Source organism: Colobus angolensis, unplaced genomic scaffold (genome assembly GCF_000951035.1).
Source record: "Colobus angolensis palliatus isolate OR3802 unplaced genomic scaffold, Cang.pa_1.0 Scaffold177, whole genome shotgun sequence".
Classification (NCBI taxonomy): domain Eukaryota; kingdom Metazoa; phylum Chordata; class Mammalia; order Primates; family Cercopithecidae; genus Colobus; species Colobus angolensis.
Genome location: NW_012114899.1, coordinates 4611994 through 4630502, shown reverse-complemented (window position 1 = coordinate 4630502; position 18509 = coordinate 4611994). Strand labels below are relative to the sequence as shown.

General features: G+C 35.0%; 1 protein-coding gene across 14 annotated transcripts in view; it reads left to right on the top strand.

The window, feature by feature from the left end:
* Positions 1–18509, top strand: part of PCDH15 (protocadherin-related 15) — a 1021780-nt gene that overhangs the window by 658363 nt on the left and 344908 nt on the right. For all 14 annotated transcript variants that reach the window (XM_011938778.1, XM_011938777.1, XM_011938779.1 and 11 more), the window contains one exon: positions 9623–9816. In XM_011938778.1, coding sequence (XP_011794168.1) covers positions 9623–9816 — 194 coding nt within the window. The remainder of the gene's footprint in view (positions 1–9622; positions 9817–18509) is intronic.

The window sequence follows — 18509 nt, the reverse complement described above, 5'->3', positions numbered from 1 at the left end:
CTCAATTTCACCTTCTCTTCTATTTATTACTTTTCTTAACTCAGACAGCCTTTCATAGTTGGATTTGCTCATTAAATTCTGCTTTTCATCCATGGGTCTAGCTTTTGTTTGCTTGCCAGAGCTTTCACACCTGTCCATTCATAGGAGGAAGAAGTAGATTTACAAAGGTAGCATGGAGTTCATGGAGCTGATAGTTAAGTCTCTGAAAGCAGAGGAACATACAATGGTTTAAAAGAGAAAGAAATAAACAAATAATCAAGACCTAAACTTTGTAAAGTGCATAAAAAGGCAGGAAGAAGGAAGAAAGTTAGTCAAATGATGAAACAATACATGAACAAGTAGCCTGAATAGCATTCTATAATGTACCAGAAAAAAAAAAAAATGGATAAAGATCATTCAAAGGATCAGATGTGTGGGTAGAATTTTATTTGTTATTTTTAATAACTTTATTAAGGTATAATTGACATGTCCTCATATATGTATGTTACCAAAACGTCAAGGGTTTTGTCTAGATCCTGCTGCTTGCTTCACAAAATGCCAATTGCTGAGACAACAAATATTGCTAGAGAAGAAAGCTTTGATCAGCTGCTGCAGCTGAGGAGAACAGGAGATAAAGTCGCAAATCCATCTCCCCAAATGATTAAAATTAGAGGTTTATATAACAGGGAAAAATACATGTGCAAAAACAAATATTAGGGAAAGGTAAGGGAGAGGAATTGGTAAACTGGAATCATGATCCATGGATGAAAGATCTGGCATCTCATTTTCTGGATACAGTTACCTAGTGAGTTTCAGTTCCTTGATTTCTAGGAGGGTTGAGGGTTAGTTTCCTGAGGAAGAAACTCAGATGAGACAATGAAAGTTTCAAGCTTCAAGACAGGGTGTGGTTGGGGGGTGGGTGTCAATTTCTGTGTTTATCCAAACAACAGTAAACATCAGTTCCATGAAAGAGTTGTGCTGGTTTTAGTAAATTTAGATGGTAGTGCAACAATGACCACAATCTAGTACTATATATTTCTTTCTCTTCCAAAATTTCCATCACCCCAAAACTTTACTCATGACTGCTTGTAGTCAATACTCCCATTTCCAGCTCTAGACACCCTCTGTTTTGGTTTCTGCCTCTAAAAGTTTTCCTTGTCTAGGAATTAAAAAAATATGGAGTCCCATAGTTTGTATCTTTTACTTTTATTTTGCCTGGCTTTTTAATAGCATAATGTTTATGTAGTTTATCTATGCTGTGGCATGAATCAATGCTATATATCCATTTATTTGAATGACTGAATAGAATCCATCATGTGAAAACACATTCTGCTTATCTGTTAACCAGTTGATGAGCCTTTCAGTTGTTTCCAGTTTAATATGACTGCGAATATTCTATACAAGTCTCTTTTTGGAAATATATACACACACACACACTCATATATATATTTTTCTGTTGGTTATATATAGACACCTAGTACAAAAAGTGCTAGATTACATGGTAAATATGCACTTTTTAAATAAACTGTCAAACTGCTTTATAATAACAGTGGCCTGTACCATTTTATCACCCACTACATCCTCTCTGATAGTATTGTCAGTTCATTTGTTAATGCCATTATACAGATGCTTATTAGTATCTCGTTGTGATTTTAATTTGTGTTTCCTTAATGACAAATTAATTTGAGATATTCTCATGTGCTTATTAGCCATTTGTTGATCTTCTTTGGTGAAATATCGATTCAAATCTTTCACTCATTTACAAAATTTGTGTTGTTTTCTTAGTACCGATTGGTAAGTATTCTCTTTTTTTTTTTGAGACGGAGTCTTGCTCTGTCGCCCAGGGCTGGAGCGCAGTGGCCAGATCTCAGCTCACTGCAACCTCCGCCTCCCGGGTTTACGCCATTCTCCTGCCTCAGCCTCCCGAGTAGCTGGGACTGCAGGTGCCCGCCACCTCGCCTGGCTAGTTTTTTGTATTTTTTAGTAGAGACGGGGTTTCACAGTGTTAGCCAGGATGGTCTCGATCTCCTGACCTCGTGATCCGCCCGTCTCGGCCTCCCAAAGTGCTGGGATTACAGGTTTGAGCCACCGCGCCCGGCCGTAAGTATTCTCTATAAATCATAAATACAAGTCATTTGTCAGATATATGATCTGCAAATATTTTGCAAATACATAATCTGTATTTTATGTATCATGTTCTTATGTATTTGGTAGAGAAAAGGCTTTTAATTTTGAGGAAGTTTAATTTTTTTTATTGTATCATACTTTTACTGTTATATTTAAGAAACCTTTGCCAACCAAATTCACAAAGATTTTCTCCTATATTCTATGAATATTCATAGTGTAGCTTTCACCTTTAAGTCTGTGATACATTTTGAGTTAATTTTACATATGCTGTGAAGTAAATATCTTCATTTTTATTTTTACAGTATTTTCCCCTTGTCCTCAGTTTTGCTTTCCATGGTTTCTGTTTCTTTTGGTCAACTACACTCTGAGAACATTAAATGGAAAAATCTAGAAATCAACAATTCCAAAGTTTTAAATTATGTTCCATTTTCAGTAGTGTGATGAAATCTTGAGGTGTACTACTCTGTCCCCAGCTGGGGGGCGTGAATCATCCTTTTTTCCAGCATCTCCATGACATCTATACTCCCTGCCCATGAGTCACTTAGAAGCTATCTCTGTTAGATTACCTGTGGTGGTACCCTTATTTTACATAACAGTGATCCCAAAGCACAGGAGTAGTGATTCTGGCAATTCGTATATATCAGAGAGAAGCTATGAAAGTACTTCCTTTAAGTGAAAAGGTGAAAGTTATCATATTAATAAAGAAAAAATATTATATGCTGAGGTTGCTAATATCTATAAATATCTATGAATCCTCTATCCATGAAATTATGAAGAAGAAAAAACAAAGTAATGCTCATTTAAATATTTCCCTCAAATTGAGTCTGTCCTCTCTTGATGGAAATATTTACTAGTTAATTTATCTGTATTTTTATTACTTATTGAGTGATTCAATATTATTTCTATACAGGGGCAACTCTACCACTTTCAAGCAATATCTTTGCCTATCATAATGAATAATTATATATTACATTATTGTATTAATGATTACATGATATCTCATACCAAGATCTCAAAGCACAATAATCCTAGAAAAATAATCAAAAAGCAAACCAAGAAGAGTAGTTAACAATGAAACTATTTTATAAAATAGTTACGGTTCTTATGGTTGAAAGACATAATTTCAAAATAAATTAGCATTTAAAAATATGTTAATTTTTTATCTATCCGAAAGTGGTGAATTTGGCTTCAGGCATAAACAGAAACCATGTCATGAGTGATGTTTTCTGCTTATTTCTTGACATGTCTTCTTCTGTGTGGGTCTCAGTCTTAGGTACATCCAATGAAGACCAGAAAACCAGCAGAAACATCATATATTAATTTAAGAGTTTAGTCCTAGAGGAAGAAAAAAACCACTCTTTTCCAGTATTTCTAGGAGTCACCTTGACTATACCAATTTGAATAACTTGCCTTTTTTTTTTTTTTTTTTTTGCCAAACAATTTCCAGGCAAGAGATGCCTATCACTGGAGCTAAGTGTCAGCTCCATCCAAACATGGACTGTGAAAAGAATTAATTGCTCCCCAAAGGAAAATAAGGGACTTTTACTGGAAGCAAGAGCCAAGGATGCCCAAGAGGCAAAAACATCAAATGATCAACACATTCATGCATTATCAGTTAAGCCATAATTCACTGTTTTTTTTTTTTTTTTTTGAAATGGAGTCTCGCTCTGTCACCCAGCCTGGAGTGCAGTAGCACAATCTCTGCTCACTGCAAGCTCCGCCTCCCAGGTTCACACCATTCTCCTGCCTCAGTCTCCCGAATAGCTGGGTCTACAGGTGTCCGCCACCATACCCTGCTAATTTTTTTGTATTTTTAGTAGAGATGGGGATTCACCATGTTAGCCAGGATGATTTCAAACTCCTGACCTCGTGATTTGCCCGCCTCGGCCTCCCAAAGTGTTGAGATTACAGGTGTGAGCCACTGCTCCGGGCCCATAATTCACTTACAATAAAAAATATATTTATTCATATAAAATACCACATTTACACTCTTGCATTGCAATTTATATCCTTGTATATGGTTTATATCAACTGTGGCTCTAATTCTGTGTGTCATTTTTGAGACTCCAATTTGAATGTTTTTGTTCAGCTTATGTACAATTCAATCTTCTTTATATTTGTCCTTTTATATCAAGCTGTATTTTTTTTCTCAGAACCAGGAAAGAGCAATTGAAGAGAGTAGTAAAGTGCAGCCAAAATTTAAAAGGAAACATTAGGAGAAACTTAGATTATTTTGTGGCAGCATGGGTGATTGTTGGTGATATGGTTTGGCTGTGTCCCCAACCAAATCTCATCTTGAATTCCCACATGTTGTGGGAGGGACCATGTGGGAGGTAATTGAATCATGGGGGCAAGATTTTCCCTTGCAGTTCTCATGATAGTGAATAAGTCTCCCATGATCTGATAGTTTTAAAAATGGAAGTTTCCCTGCACAAGATCTTCTGTCTTATCCACTACTACCTTCTGCAATCATTGTGAGACCTCCCCGCCATATAGAACTGTAATTCCAATACCTGTTTCTTTTGTAAATTGCCCAGTCTCAGGTATGTCTATATCAACAACGTGAAAATTAACTAATACAGTAGAGTGGGGCGATCCTGAAAATGTGGAAGCAATTTTAGAACTGGGTAACAGGCAGAGGTTGGAACAGTTTGGAGTGTCAGAAAAGGCAAGAAGATGTGGGAAATTTTGGAACTTCCTAGAGACTTGTCAGATGGCTTTGTCCAAAATACTAATAGCAATATGGACAATAAAGTCCAGCCTGAGGTGGTCTCAGAGGGAGATGAGGAACTTCTTGGGAACTGGAGCAAAGGTGAATCTTATTATGTTTTAGCAAAGACACTGGTGGCGTTTTGCCCCTGCCCTAGAGATTTGTGGAACTTTGAACTTGAGAGAGATGATTTGGGGTATCTGGCAAAATAAATTTCTTAGCAGCAAAATATTCAGGAGGTGTCTTGGGTGCTGTTAAGTGCATTCAGTTTTATAATGGAAACAGAACATAAAAGTTTGGAAAATTTGCAGCCTGGCAACACAATATAAAAGAAAATCCCATTTTCTAAGGAGAAATTAAAGCCAACTACAAAAATTTGCATAAGTAACAAGAAGCCGAATGTTAATCCCCAAGACAATGGAGAAAATATCTCCAGGGCATGTCAGAGGTCTTCACAGCAGCCTTACCCATCACAGGCCCAGAAACCTATGAGGATATAATGGTTTCATGGGCAGGCCTAGGGTCCCTGTTCTGTGTGTAGCCTAGGGACTTGGTGCCCTGTGTCCCAGACATTCCAGCTGTGGCTGAAAGGGTCCAACATAGAGCTCAGGCTGTGGCTTCAGAGGTTGCAAGCTCCAAGTCTCAGCAGCTTCCACATGGTATTGAGCCTGCAGGTGCACAGAAGTTAAGAATTGAGGTTTGGAAACCTCTGCCTAGATTTCAAAAGATGTATGGAAACACCTGGTTGCCCAGGAAAAAGTCTGCTGAAGGGTAGGGCCCTCCTGGAGAACCTCTGCTAGGGCAGTGCAGAAGGGAAAAGCGGGGTCAGAGTCCTCACACAGAGTCCCTACTGAGCACTGACCAGTGGAGCTGTGAGAAGACTGCCACTGTTCTCCAGAGCCCAGAATGCTAGATCCACCTACAGCTTGTACTGTGCACCTGCAAAAGCTGCAGACACTCAATGCCAGCCCGTAAACACAGTTGGGAGGGAGGCTGTCCACTGCAAAGCCAAAGGGACAGAGCTGCCCATGACAATGGAAACCCAGCTCTTCCATCAGCATGATCTGGATGTGAGACATGAAGTCAAAGGAGATCATTTTTTAATGATCTTTAAGATTGACTGCCTCACTGGATTTCGGACTTGCTTGGGGCCTGTAGTCCCTTTGTTTTGGCCAATTCCTCCCATTTGGAAAGGCTGTATTTACCCAATGCCTGTATCCCCATTGTATGTAGGAAGTAACTAACTTGCTTTTGATTTGACAGGCTCTTAGGTGAAAGGGACTTTTTAACTGTGGACTTTTGAGTTAATGCTGAAATGAGTTAAGACTTTGGAGGACTGTTGAGAAAGCATGATTGGTTTTGAAATGTGAGAACATTAGATTTGGGAGGGGCCAGGGTTGGAATGATATGGTTTGGATGTAGTCCCACTCAAATCTCATCTTGAATTCCTACGTATTGTGGGAGGGACCTAGTGGGAGGTAATTGAACCATTGGGGCAAGTCTTTCCTGTGGTCTTCTTGTGATAGTGAATAAGTCTCACGAGATCTGGTGGTTTTAAAAAGGGGAGCTTCCCTGCACAAGCTCTCTTCTCTTGTCTGCTGCCATGTAAGATGCACCTTTCACTTTCTGCCATGATTGTGAGGCTTCCTCACCCACGTGGAATTCCAATAAACGTTCCCTTTGTAAATTGCCCCGTCTCAGGTATGTCTTTATTAGCAGCATGAAAACAGAATGATACATATGAGGACATTTGGAATATGCACATGTTGAAATACTGAGAGGAAGGAATTATGAAAGGGTAGGGCTAAAGTTCCTGAAAAGAACTATAAAACATCATGGAAAAGAAATAAAAAAAAATAGCTCACAATTTCTTACCATTTAGATATCACAATATTTCAATAAACACTTTAAAGTCATAGAATTGTTTTTACTTTCATCTGAAACTTGTAAGCAAAACGTTGGCTTCCCCATGTAAATAAATGCCCTTTTCATTTAGGAAGCAGATTTCCCCACTAAATTAGAAATGAGCTTCATTTATTTCCATCTCATAGATACTATCTACTGGTCACAGAGTCATTGAACTATAATTGAATTAAATTCCTGCCATAGCTTAGCTCCAAAATTAGTATCGACAGCTCCATTCAACATCGTCTAATAGACTTCAGAAGGGGACATCTACTGTGTAATATCGTTGAGGTTTTGGATTTTTTTTTTTTATTTTTTAAGAGTCTCACTCTGTCGCCAGGCTGGAGTGCAGTGGCACGATCTCAGCTCACTGCAACCTCCACCTCTCAAGTTCAAGCGATTCTCCTGCCAATGTTGAGGTTTCAACATTTTGTATGATGTACTCCATTTTGTATCATGTATCATTTTGTATGATAAATACAGAAAATACTGTTGATGTATGTAAAATGCTTCAAAAGGTCTTGAGTTTTCAGGATCTTACAAAGAAGACACTATTATGATTTGGGTACTCAGCTCATTTTTTCTGATGGTGGACTACCATTAATTTCCTTAAAATATCTTTGTTAGCATACGTGCAAACAAATTATGTTGACTCATAACCCATTATTTTGTTTAGTACTAAAATACTGAAAAATCGTGTTATTTAGGTAACTTAAACATAGAATCCTTGTTTTGTCTACTTGTTAAACTTTCTACCTCCTAATAATTTCTGCAGAGCTAATTGTGTTCCTTGAATACCTTAGCTCAACTGTGGTTGACTAGCTCTGCAACGTAGGGGCTGTTTCTGTCTCCTGTATTTTGTAGTATTACTTGGTATTTCTAACATCTCCCAAGTGGGTACCTTCCTCAATGTAATTATCATCCAGCTTATCCTCCCTTCCAACATCATTTATGAAAATGTTAAGTAAGTCCAGCTATAATGCTGACATCCCTGAAGCACACTCCTTAACACCTTTTCTTAACTTGATGCATTGCCATTTATCATTACATTCCTTTAGCCAATTTAAGTCCCAGGAAGAATGTTAATATTGAATCCAATTTGAGCTAAATTTTAATTAAGATTTCCTGAGACATTTTAAGTGATTTAAGTATAATCAAAATTGATATCTCCTCTGTTATCCCCATCCTCTAATTTTCTAATTTTATCCATACACAAAAGAGAATTAGTTTGTCTGGCTTGAATAGCTCTCTATAAATATATGCCATTCATTTTGACTGTTTCTGCAAATGTTTCTCCTTTGCCTTTAGGAGTATATCTGTCAGGCTTATACAAGTCCCATAATCATGTCAAAAAATGCCTTTCCTTCTGGCAACCACATCTGTCCACCCCCAAATACCCAGTCTCAGGACTTAGTTGCATTAATGCCATTTCCTTTTTCATTCTCAATTATGTTTTGCTGCTATTTATGTGGACATTATCACTCTAAGCGTGATACATAATAAAAAATAGAATATGCATAATATAACCCCTTCAGCATAGTGCAGTGTATAAAGTACTTTGTTTACATTTATTGAGGATATTAAGCATGAACTTTTGAATGGGAAATTAATTAACATGGTGTTCCTGAAATTGAATTCCAGTTTCAAGGTAAATGTGCATGTTTACATTTGATCAAGGAAGGTATGTCAGCATCTTCACAGTATTTTCAAAGGAGTCTGCAAACTATGAAAACTACTGCTTTTAGAAGTAATGTACTGAAAATAAAAATATAAATAAATAAAACATTTCTACATGTTAATTTACTACAATTACATGTGTTTTCTTCATTCCACAGAAAACTTTTAATTATATTCCCTTGTGTAAATTGAGACCACCTTTTTTTCATTCTTCTCATTTTGTATGATAAATACAGAAAATACTGTTGATGTATGTAAAATATTTACTGTAAGATTTCCTGCTATAATCCCTTTATATCCTTTTACTCTTTTAATTTATATTTATCAGCAAGTCAAGAAGCCACCTTTAATATAATAAATCACTGTTGCTTTAATGTTGCTTGATGAAATTAATCATTGTTATCTTTTCATATATAATAACCCAAATAAAGTCTTTTAGATACCAGTTGCTTCAAAATGATTATAGGTATATGTAAATTAGTTATACAGATGTCTACATGCTTAATTTCAAGGGCTCCGAATAGACTTCCTTTCCTCAAAGAAACATTTATTGGACTACGTTACCCTTGATATTCTTATAATGGGAGATTGTTGACACGTTAATACTCTATGACTTATCAGTCCTTTATAAATCAGGGGGTACAAGTTAAGAATCTTTCCTAGAGCAATTGCAAACAAAAAGGACACAAAGACGAGAGTCTCTGGGAGGAGACTCTAGGAGGAGGAGAACACTATGGAAGGAAAAATGAGAGTAAAAGGAAGGTTGGGAGAAAGAAAGGCAGACCATGCCTATTTCATTTTTTCCAGGTTCAGTCTGTTTTAATAAGAGTTTATGTGTCAAGAACGCAAGGTAAGACGGAAAAAAAATAAATTTCCTATAGGGATATTAGATTTTCTGTTAGGGCTTTCCTCTTTTTCCCTTTGTTAAATTAAAATAAAGATAAGTCTTCAAGATCCAAAGTTTATTTCTTATCACCCTAAGAGAAAAAAAAAAAAAAAATCAGTCTTATTCTTGTGATTGCTTCAGTATTGTAACAAGACACAGTAGCCTCAGTTTAAAACAAAACAAAATAAAACAAAACAAAACACACAAGAGTATATATATCAAGCAAACTTCCTTCTGTTTTTTTCTTTGAAAGCCAGCTCCTTTTGTTGGGGGAATAAATGACATGGTGGTGAAAAGTTGTGTCCTAAGTGGATTTATGTTGTGATTTTCAATTCCAGCTCACTGCAGTCGACGCAGACGAGGGGTCAAATGGGGAGATCACATATGAAATCCTTGTTGGGGCTCAGGGAGACTTCATCATCAATAAAACAACAGGACTTATCACCATCGCTCCGGGGGTGGAAATGATAGTCGGGCGGACTTACGCACTCACCGTCCAAGCAGCGGATAATGCTCCTCCTGCAGAGAGAAGGTAATTTATATTAGAACCAATGCAGTCTTTTCATCGGGCCGTTTAACCCTGTAATTAAATTTAAGAACCACGGCAAGTATTCTTTTATCCTACAAACATCTAAATTAGATCAGAAAAACAGAGAGACCAGAGTCTCAGGAACAGCATGCATAGACTGATTTGGTTAAATTGTGGGAAAAGGACAATATCTGAGGCATATTTCAAATTTATTATGGAAAAGTAAGGCTGTAGACAGAGAAAGGCTCTTGGCTTCAAAGAAATTAACATATGTGTCAGTGGCATGTAATGTTTCAGGGTTTCAAAGTAACTTCTGAGTATATGGGTAATTATTAGTTATGTAAAATAATATATATATTTAAATATGTATATACATACAAAGACACGCACACAGACACACACGCACACACACACACACACAGAGTGAGCTAAAAGATTTCCTGCTATTACAATTGCATCTTTCTAGTCTCCCACTTGAGAAATCCCTTTTGTTAATTTATTATTTACTTCCAGATTTTCAGTATCATTCCAAGAAAATACGAATAAATATTAATATACTCCTTCATTTTGCTGGGGTTTTTTCCCATTCACAATGAATGTATCCTGGGATCTTCTCCATGTAAATACTAGATAAATCCTTCAAATTATTTTTTTCACAGTTATGTAATATTCCTTAATAAGTATAAAACTATGGAAGAAGTCTATTATTGATAAACTTGTATTCCTTAATACGTATAAAACTGTGGAAGAAGTCTATTATTGATAAATTTTTCAATTTATCCTCTTTTACTGACAATGGAGAAATATTTAACAATGAACATGCATCAGTTTGAATGTGTGCAAGTATATCATTTTTTATATTGGTATGTTAAGCCCAGATTACAATTATTCTGCATTTTCTACTAGTGTTTATGTGAATTCATATTGTATATTTAAATCCTTATTGTATTTGGGGTGTATCCTAGTACACAGTAGGAGGTATTAATGCAGTCATAGTTTTTTCCAGTCAAATACTCTGTGATATTTTTCCAGTCAAATACATTGTGATATTCATCGAAAGATGAACAACATTGGATAGTTCATCTTTTCCTCACAAATTTGAGATGTTGCATTTATTATATCATATATTTTCTTATGTATTTTGATTTTGATCTAAATGTTCTATTCAATTCTACTATTTATATTTTATGAGCTATTACCACACAATTTTAATGATTAAGGTTATCTAGTATGCTCTATCCTCTGGTGCTACTAACTTACCTCAATGCTATTTTCCCTCCAAAATGTTCCTTCTCCTTCTGTTAAGTTTTCTCTTTGACTTTAAATAAGCTAGTTCAGTGTTTTTGTTGTTTTTGTTAACTGTGTTTTTATTAGGAACACAGGAGATTTATAAATTACTTAGAAATATATTATATGTGTTTGATGTTGAATCTTTCTATCCAAGAACATTTTGCATTTGCATTTTTGCATTTGTCCATGCATTTTTTGTGTTTTTAGCAGGCTTTTTCTCTTTTTATGTAAGTTCTGTACATTTCTTGCTTGATCTGTTTCTACATCTTTTGTTTTAATTGCAAATAGGCTTTTTTCACCCCTAGCCAAGGTCTAACTCTGTCTCTTAGGCTAGAGTATAGTGGCATAATTCCAGCTAACTGAAGCCTCAAATTCTGGGCTCATGCAATCCGCCCACCTCAGCCTCCCTAGTAGTGGGGACTACAGGTTCAGGCCACCAGTCCTAGCTAATTAAAAACAAATTTGTAGAATCAGAATTTTGCTATGTTGCCCAGGCTCATCTCAAGCTCTCGGCCTCTACTGATCCTCCCACTTCAGCCTCCCAAAGTGCTGGGATTACTGGCATCAGCCACAATGCCTGGCCTCCATTTTCTTTCTTTACTTTCATTTCCTAGTATACTTTCAATAAAAATGCTTATTTCATTTGTGACTTGAATGAGACTGCCTTAGTGTTAACCCATTAGTTTGGTCTATGATTTTAAAAACTATTAATAATACATTAAGAAAATACTCATCTATTTCTATTTTATTGACTTTTTAAAATAGTAATGGTGCTTTTCTCAGATAAAATAAATAACTATCATATATGAGGACAGTAATGACTTTTCTTCTTGAGTTGATGATATAGTGACTGATCTTACTGTAGCTCCTGTTTTGCATCCATGGTTTAGATGGATCTATTTTGCATCCATGGTATAGATTATATTAGGACATAATTTTTTTTCTCTTGAAATAAGCTGATATTATATGCTTGCTGATATTTTATTTAATAAAATTAGCCTGTACTTTTCTTTTTGAGAAATCCTATCAAGATTTGGTATAGTTGTCATAATACTTCATGAAAGAAACAAATAAAAACACAAGAAATCCCCCAAAATAGTTAATAAGTATGATATCAAACATGAATGTATTATAAACATGTATAAAACAAATAAATGAGTCTGAATTTGGTTCTCTGGAAAGACACAACAAAAATAAAGACGTAATTAATTGGATAAAATACTATCTAAGCTAATCAAGAAAAAAAGAACGAGTAAAACTACACAATAAAATCTAATGAGGAAACTACATAGAAATAGAAAAAAGTAAGATTCATAGGAGACAACTTTGCTTAAAGGTATGCAAAATTTGAAAACAGAAATGGATGATTCTTTTAAAAGATACAATTTACCAACATTAGTTCAAAAAACAACAACAACAAAAAAGGAAATCTCAAGAATCAGCTAACTCAATATTACACCAGGTCCAGCAAGCTTGACAGAAGGACTGTAACTAAACTTTGCAGGGTGTGTGATCATCATTAATCACAGAGATATGGTTGGTGGAGTATTAGATTCTCATTTATATTTTTAAACTAGATTTCCTCCTCCTTAATAGTTTGTTTTCCTTTGAATCTCATGTCAAAAAATAATTATAATGCCCATTACCCCTCCTTGCTGTCATCGACAGATGATAGGTCTCTTCTCAATAACTTTTCTTCTTTCTAACCTCATATCCTATTGCCATCTACATAGTGGAAAGTCACACTTGGAAGAGTTTATTTCCTACCTGTCTGACATTCACTTCAACAGTACTCCTGTCAAACTTCACATTGACTTTATATCCAATAAGAGGTTTAAGGCATCTCCCATCTTGCAGTCACTCTGACCAAACTTAAACTTAAACTCTACCAACTGAGCCTCATTGTCAAGATGAAGTTTCTATCAACAGGTATAGTCCATGAATCCCACCTCTGTAGCCTTAACTCCTACTACCGCTTCGCTTATACCCTTCTCTTTAGTTCCACAAAACATACATTTATTTTCTTCAATGCTCTGTAAATTGACATGTGAGTTTTCCTCTGTCTGTTAATGTTCTGTGGTATTTATATGTAAATACATCTTGGATCTGAAATCTCTGCCCCTGTAACTTCTCTTGAAAAGTTTTTTCCTTCCTCCTATGTTGGTTTTCAGTTTGAAGTTTTTGCTCCTGTAGATTTCTATATGTACTTCCAAAATAAGAGAATAGAATCTGTGAACATTGAACTGTAAATATAGCTTTTCTAGTGCAATATTGGTGGAAGACAAAGGAAAACAAAAGCAATAATTTCTCTGTCTGATAGCTACCAGAAAAAGCAATATAAATATCTGTAATCTTCATCTTAGAAACAAGCTAGAAATGCAGAATTACAAATAGACTCCTCATAGCACATATTGACATATTTAATAGAAAATAATAAGATAATACAATCATCTATAAGCCAGGAACAACCTCAGACTTGAAATTATTTATGACTTCCTGTAAGGTAACACCCTTTATTACAAAAAAAAGTGTTTTATATTCACACATAGATAAGTAAAAATTCTCCAATTTATTTTATACATTTGTTCTTCTAGGATGTAGGGAAAAATGGAAAGCAGATTTTGAATTCAGAAGCCTTGTATTTATCTGCCCTCGTTAATTAATTTTATAATCTTGATTCAGTGAGCTAAATTTTTCCATTTTAAAATTCTCTTTTGTAAAATAAGAATCAAATTAGATTGTTTTAAGGATCTTTTTCGATTATAAGAGTGTTACCAAAACACCAAGTTTTCAGTCTAGGTCGTGCTGCTCACCACACAGAAAGCCAATCACTGACAGAGCAGTTATTGCCAAGGAAGAAGGCTTGGGTGCTGCAGCTGAGGCGATGGGAGATCAGTCTGAAATCCATTTTACCGATCAACTAAAATTATGGGTATATATAGCAGGGAAAAAATGTAACAATGTGTAAAAAAATAGGAACTAGGAACTAGGGAGGGGCAAGAAAGCAGTCACGATGGATGAGGGGTCTAGCATCTCATCATCTGGATATGGTGATCTGGTGTGTTTCATTTCTTTAATACTTTTTTGAGAGGCTGCAAGTGGTTTTCTGAGGAAGGAACTCACATAAAACATGTAAGTTTCAAGCTTTAAGACCAGAGGATGAATTTCTATGTTTATCAAAAAAAGTGATCTATGGGACTATTTGTTTGGTTTCAGTCCCCCCTTTCTAATTATCAGTTCCTCAATCATGGGGAATTTGGTTATCAATCTTTCTGGCTGCTTAATGCTGAGGAGGGGCATCATGGGCAGCGTTATACTACAGGTGATTTCATGGTCACCCAGAAATCAAAGGCTAATCTAACAGTGTCATTTTCTTCTGAAGCTCAGTATTTCTTTCCTCAGCCCCCAACTTCCAACAAAGGCAAGTCATAGCAGGACAAATCTACTTTCAAAATAAGCTTCAGGCCCATATGCTTAGCCTGATTAACCACCCAAAGTGCCACAAGAATCATTTTTTATATAGGTCCTACATTGGCTTGGCTGGAACCTTTCACAAGGCCATTTCAGTCAAAGCCCTGAGAAAATAACCACTTCCTCCAATTGTGTCCCCATTGTACAAGAAAACATGTTGTTATTAAATGTATGCAAACAAACACATCACCATCAATTAAGAATACTATTCTGGAGAAATTAGGCAGAGAAAAAATATGCCTCAAATTCTGTTTACAAAAGTATTCTCTACTTAATAAACTCAAAGCATAACTTTATAGGTTATAAATAGCTCTAAAAAGTTATCCAGACTCTGAAGAATAAAACAAAAAAATCAGCAATATTTCAAAGATAAAAGCGACAAAAATTATTTCAGTCCTTCATTAGTTTAGTCCATGCAATCAGTTCTTGCCCTGCTTAATACTGGGTTAACAATCTTTATGAACACATCAGCCTTTAAATTAGTACCCTGGAATTTTCCTCTCTAACCCAATGGCACAATCTCCAAAGTTATCAGTAACCTGCATTCAAAAGTTCTTTTCACAAACTCCACCAAAGAAGCAAGCCCTGGACTGTAGCTGATTATAAGTCATTTTTTGAGAAGGATCAAAGCAAAATAATAATTGTAGATGACAAAAGCCTTAAGACAGCCATAAAGACACAGCAGATAAAGAAATTTGGTTATTTCTGTGACATACAACAATTTAACATAATAATCATAATTATTGCTGACAACACGTATTGACATATCAGAATTTTAGGAATCTCATAAAATCCTCAATTAATAACCCATCCCTGTAAATATTAAATAAAGGAAGCTTAACATCACCTCAGATTTGACAATGTCTCCTTTATAATTCTAACATAACAACTAAGCCTAATAAGCCTTATATGTCTCTCTTGAACGTCAGGGAAACTAATACCCAAAAAGGTTAGTATGAGGTCAAAAAGACTGAATTTAGAACTTGAAATTTTGCTATTGGAAATTCTGTCAAATATAAAAGGTTTAAGACACTTGATAACATAAAATATGATCACAGGTCACTGTAAAATATTCACTTATTTAGCCAAAATAATAAAACAAAAACATTTACCTTTTGATAGAGAGGTGACTGTTTCTTAAGCAATAAGACCTAAAACTTAAGACAGCATGAGGCCAACTAATTCTGTCTCTCACCTCTCCATTTTTTTCCCTGCAGTTTCCTCAAGAAGTGAATAAAAATACCTTACATGAAATTTTTGTTCAAATGAGAAAACCAAATTTTATCTTTGTATGGTATATTATTAATGTTAAATCTAATTTTAATAAAATCTTATATACAAATCTATCTAATTTTAATCAGTCTGACTATAAGATTTTCACAAACTTCTTATAGCCTTTTATGATTACCCATTAAAGAGTAGATCAACGCTCCAAGAAAACCCTGTTATTCTGACACATAGGCCCAGACACTGGCCTTGCATGATTGTGCTTTTGATATTAATGTTTAATTTACAGAAACTCTGAACTAAGTTTATCCCTCAAAATTGCCCCTTACCATCTCACACACCCACAGCTTCCACAATACTTCCTGGGTCTACAGGGATTGAATAGTTTTAATTTCTGGCCCTGTGTCTCGTGAAAGCAGTTCATTTTGATTGTCACCTTCTCCTGTGTCTGAAGATGAGACTTTGACTGGTATCAGTGCTCAAAATTTAACAGAAGTCAGTGCTTTCTTCAGACCCAGGATTCAAAGACCTGTAAGTTAACAGCACAAGGATTAGTTAATAGGATATTTACACTACAGAAAGCCTATTATTCTATTATGTCACAAATTAAAACACAGTGGTTTGGAGTTTAACATATACTACTTACAGCACTTCTAACCACTGTGTTAAAGTAGTTAGGTTACTCATTCCATGTTTCTAATGGTTAGCATTTCAGTGACAGAACTGTGACCAAAAGCATCAAAGTTTTGATATGTCCTTTGCCAAACTTTTCAAAGTAAGGCAACTAATGTTGTTGTTTTTTTCCATTATTGAAAAATGGCAAATGCAAATATCAGTTTTGGAAATTCAGAATAAAGATAAGAAATCTCATTTCACTTAAATACTACACAACAAAGCAAGGACAAAGTGAAAACCACACAATAATTTCTCTTTAGGTATTGAAAAGACCATCATTATACATTTCTAAGATTCACTTCTGGATACAGTACTTACAACTAATTAAGTAACTTTCACCACTGAAGTCTTCAAACCAGTGCAACATTAGTACATATTTTGTTTTCAAGTACCACATGAATGCCCATCAGAGATAAATGGATTTGGATCAAAAATTACAACAAAGTATCACACTTTTTAAAGTAATTACTGCTTAATTCAGTTGAGTGTCACTTAATGTTAATAATGATAAACAAAACTAAAGTAGTTTGAGAGAAATCCCAATTAAAAATTTCCTTAAAGAAAAGCCCAGTCTTTCCTGAACATTAAAACTTTGAAACCATATCACAGTTTTTCTTCATTAAAGGAAAGGATCTGAACTAACTCAAATTATTGATTGAATTGAATTACCTTGGAAATAAACATCATTTAAACACTTCTATTCTCATCTACTTTTCCAAATGACAAAATATGTAATGTACTATTTTTGTTTAGAACTTATAAAAATAAGTCTTTTATGTGATTTTTGCCAGGAACCTTAAAGTTATCATAGCTAGCAATATAATCAGAGGTAAGAAAAAACAGTCAGATTTAAATGGCTGCTGTCCTTCATCAATGTTTTGAAGCTTGACAAAGGTAGTTTAGGAACTTTCAATAAATAGAGCAAATGATAAATTGTTGGGGATACATAGAAAACAAAATGACCATTCATAGAACCAAATAAAATCTTTCCATTAGAAACTAAATAGCATCAATAGTTTTATATATATGTATATGTATACAAATATATATACATATATGTATACATACATGTATATGTATAAATATAAATATGTGTATATATTTGTATGTATAAGTAGAACAAACAGCAAATAAATGAAAATTAGAAGCAAAAATAGGCCAGGCACAGTGGCTCACTCCTGTAATCCCAACACCTGGGGAGGCAGAGGAGAGGGGATCACGAGATCAGGAGATTGAGACCATCATGGCCAACATGGTGAAACCTCATCTCTACTAAAATACAAAAAGCTAGTCAGGTGTGGTGGCAGCACCTGTAGTCCCAGCTGAGGACTGAGGCTGAGGCAGGGGAATCACTTGAACGCAGGAGGCAGCGTTTGCAGTTAGCCGAGATCGTGCCACTGCACTTCAGCCTGGTAACAGAGCAAGATTCTGTCTCATGAAAAAAAAAGAAGCAAAAATAAACAAACAGTATTCCAACCCTCAATTTTTCTTCTACTTAATTTACCTCGGGTTAAAGTGTTACCCAGAGCCAAAAAAAAAATCACCTCATGAATATTTTATTCCTGATTCAGTTTTCTGATATTTACTGTCTTTAAGTCCAGCAGTACCATTATATATTTTCTGTAATTAAGAAATTCACTTCAGGAGTGTGATGCAGAATAGCAAATATACTATGAAATTTGACTCCATGTTACATTCAGCTTTGGACTTAACTATATTTAAAAAATTGCCAAACTGCTAATGTATTTCTTTATAATAATTTATATTTTACCTTCATTAAGATATCAGCTTTAACTATGAACAATGTTAATTAGCCAAAGTATTCCAATTTTTATCAAGTTTCAAAGGATATTTTATTATCTAAGCTTTTACAACTTTATATTTTCTTTGTATGGGCATGAAGGTAGACACACAGAGAAACCAGAAAAATGGCATATGACTTACACAGACCATCCATGATATGCCTGGACTTTCTGTTTTGTCCTAGATTTTCTTTCTTTTCTATTTTTAATAACCAGTTATTTTAATTTAGG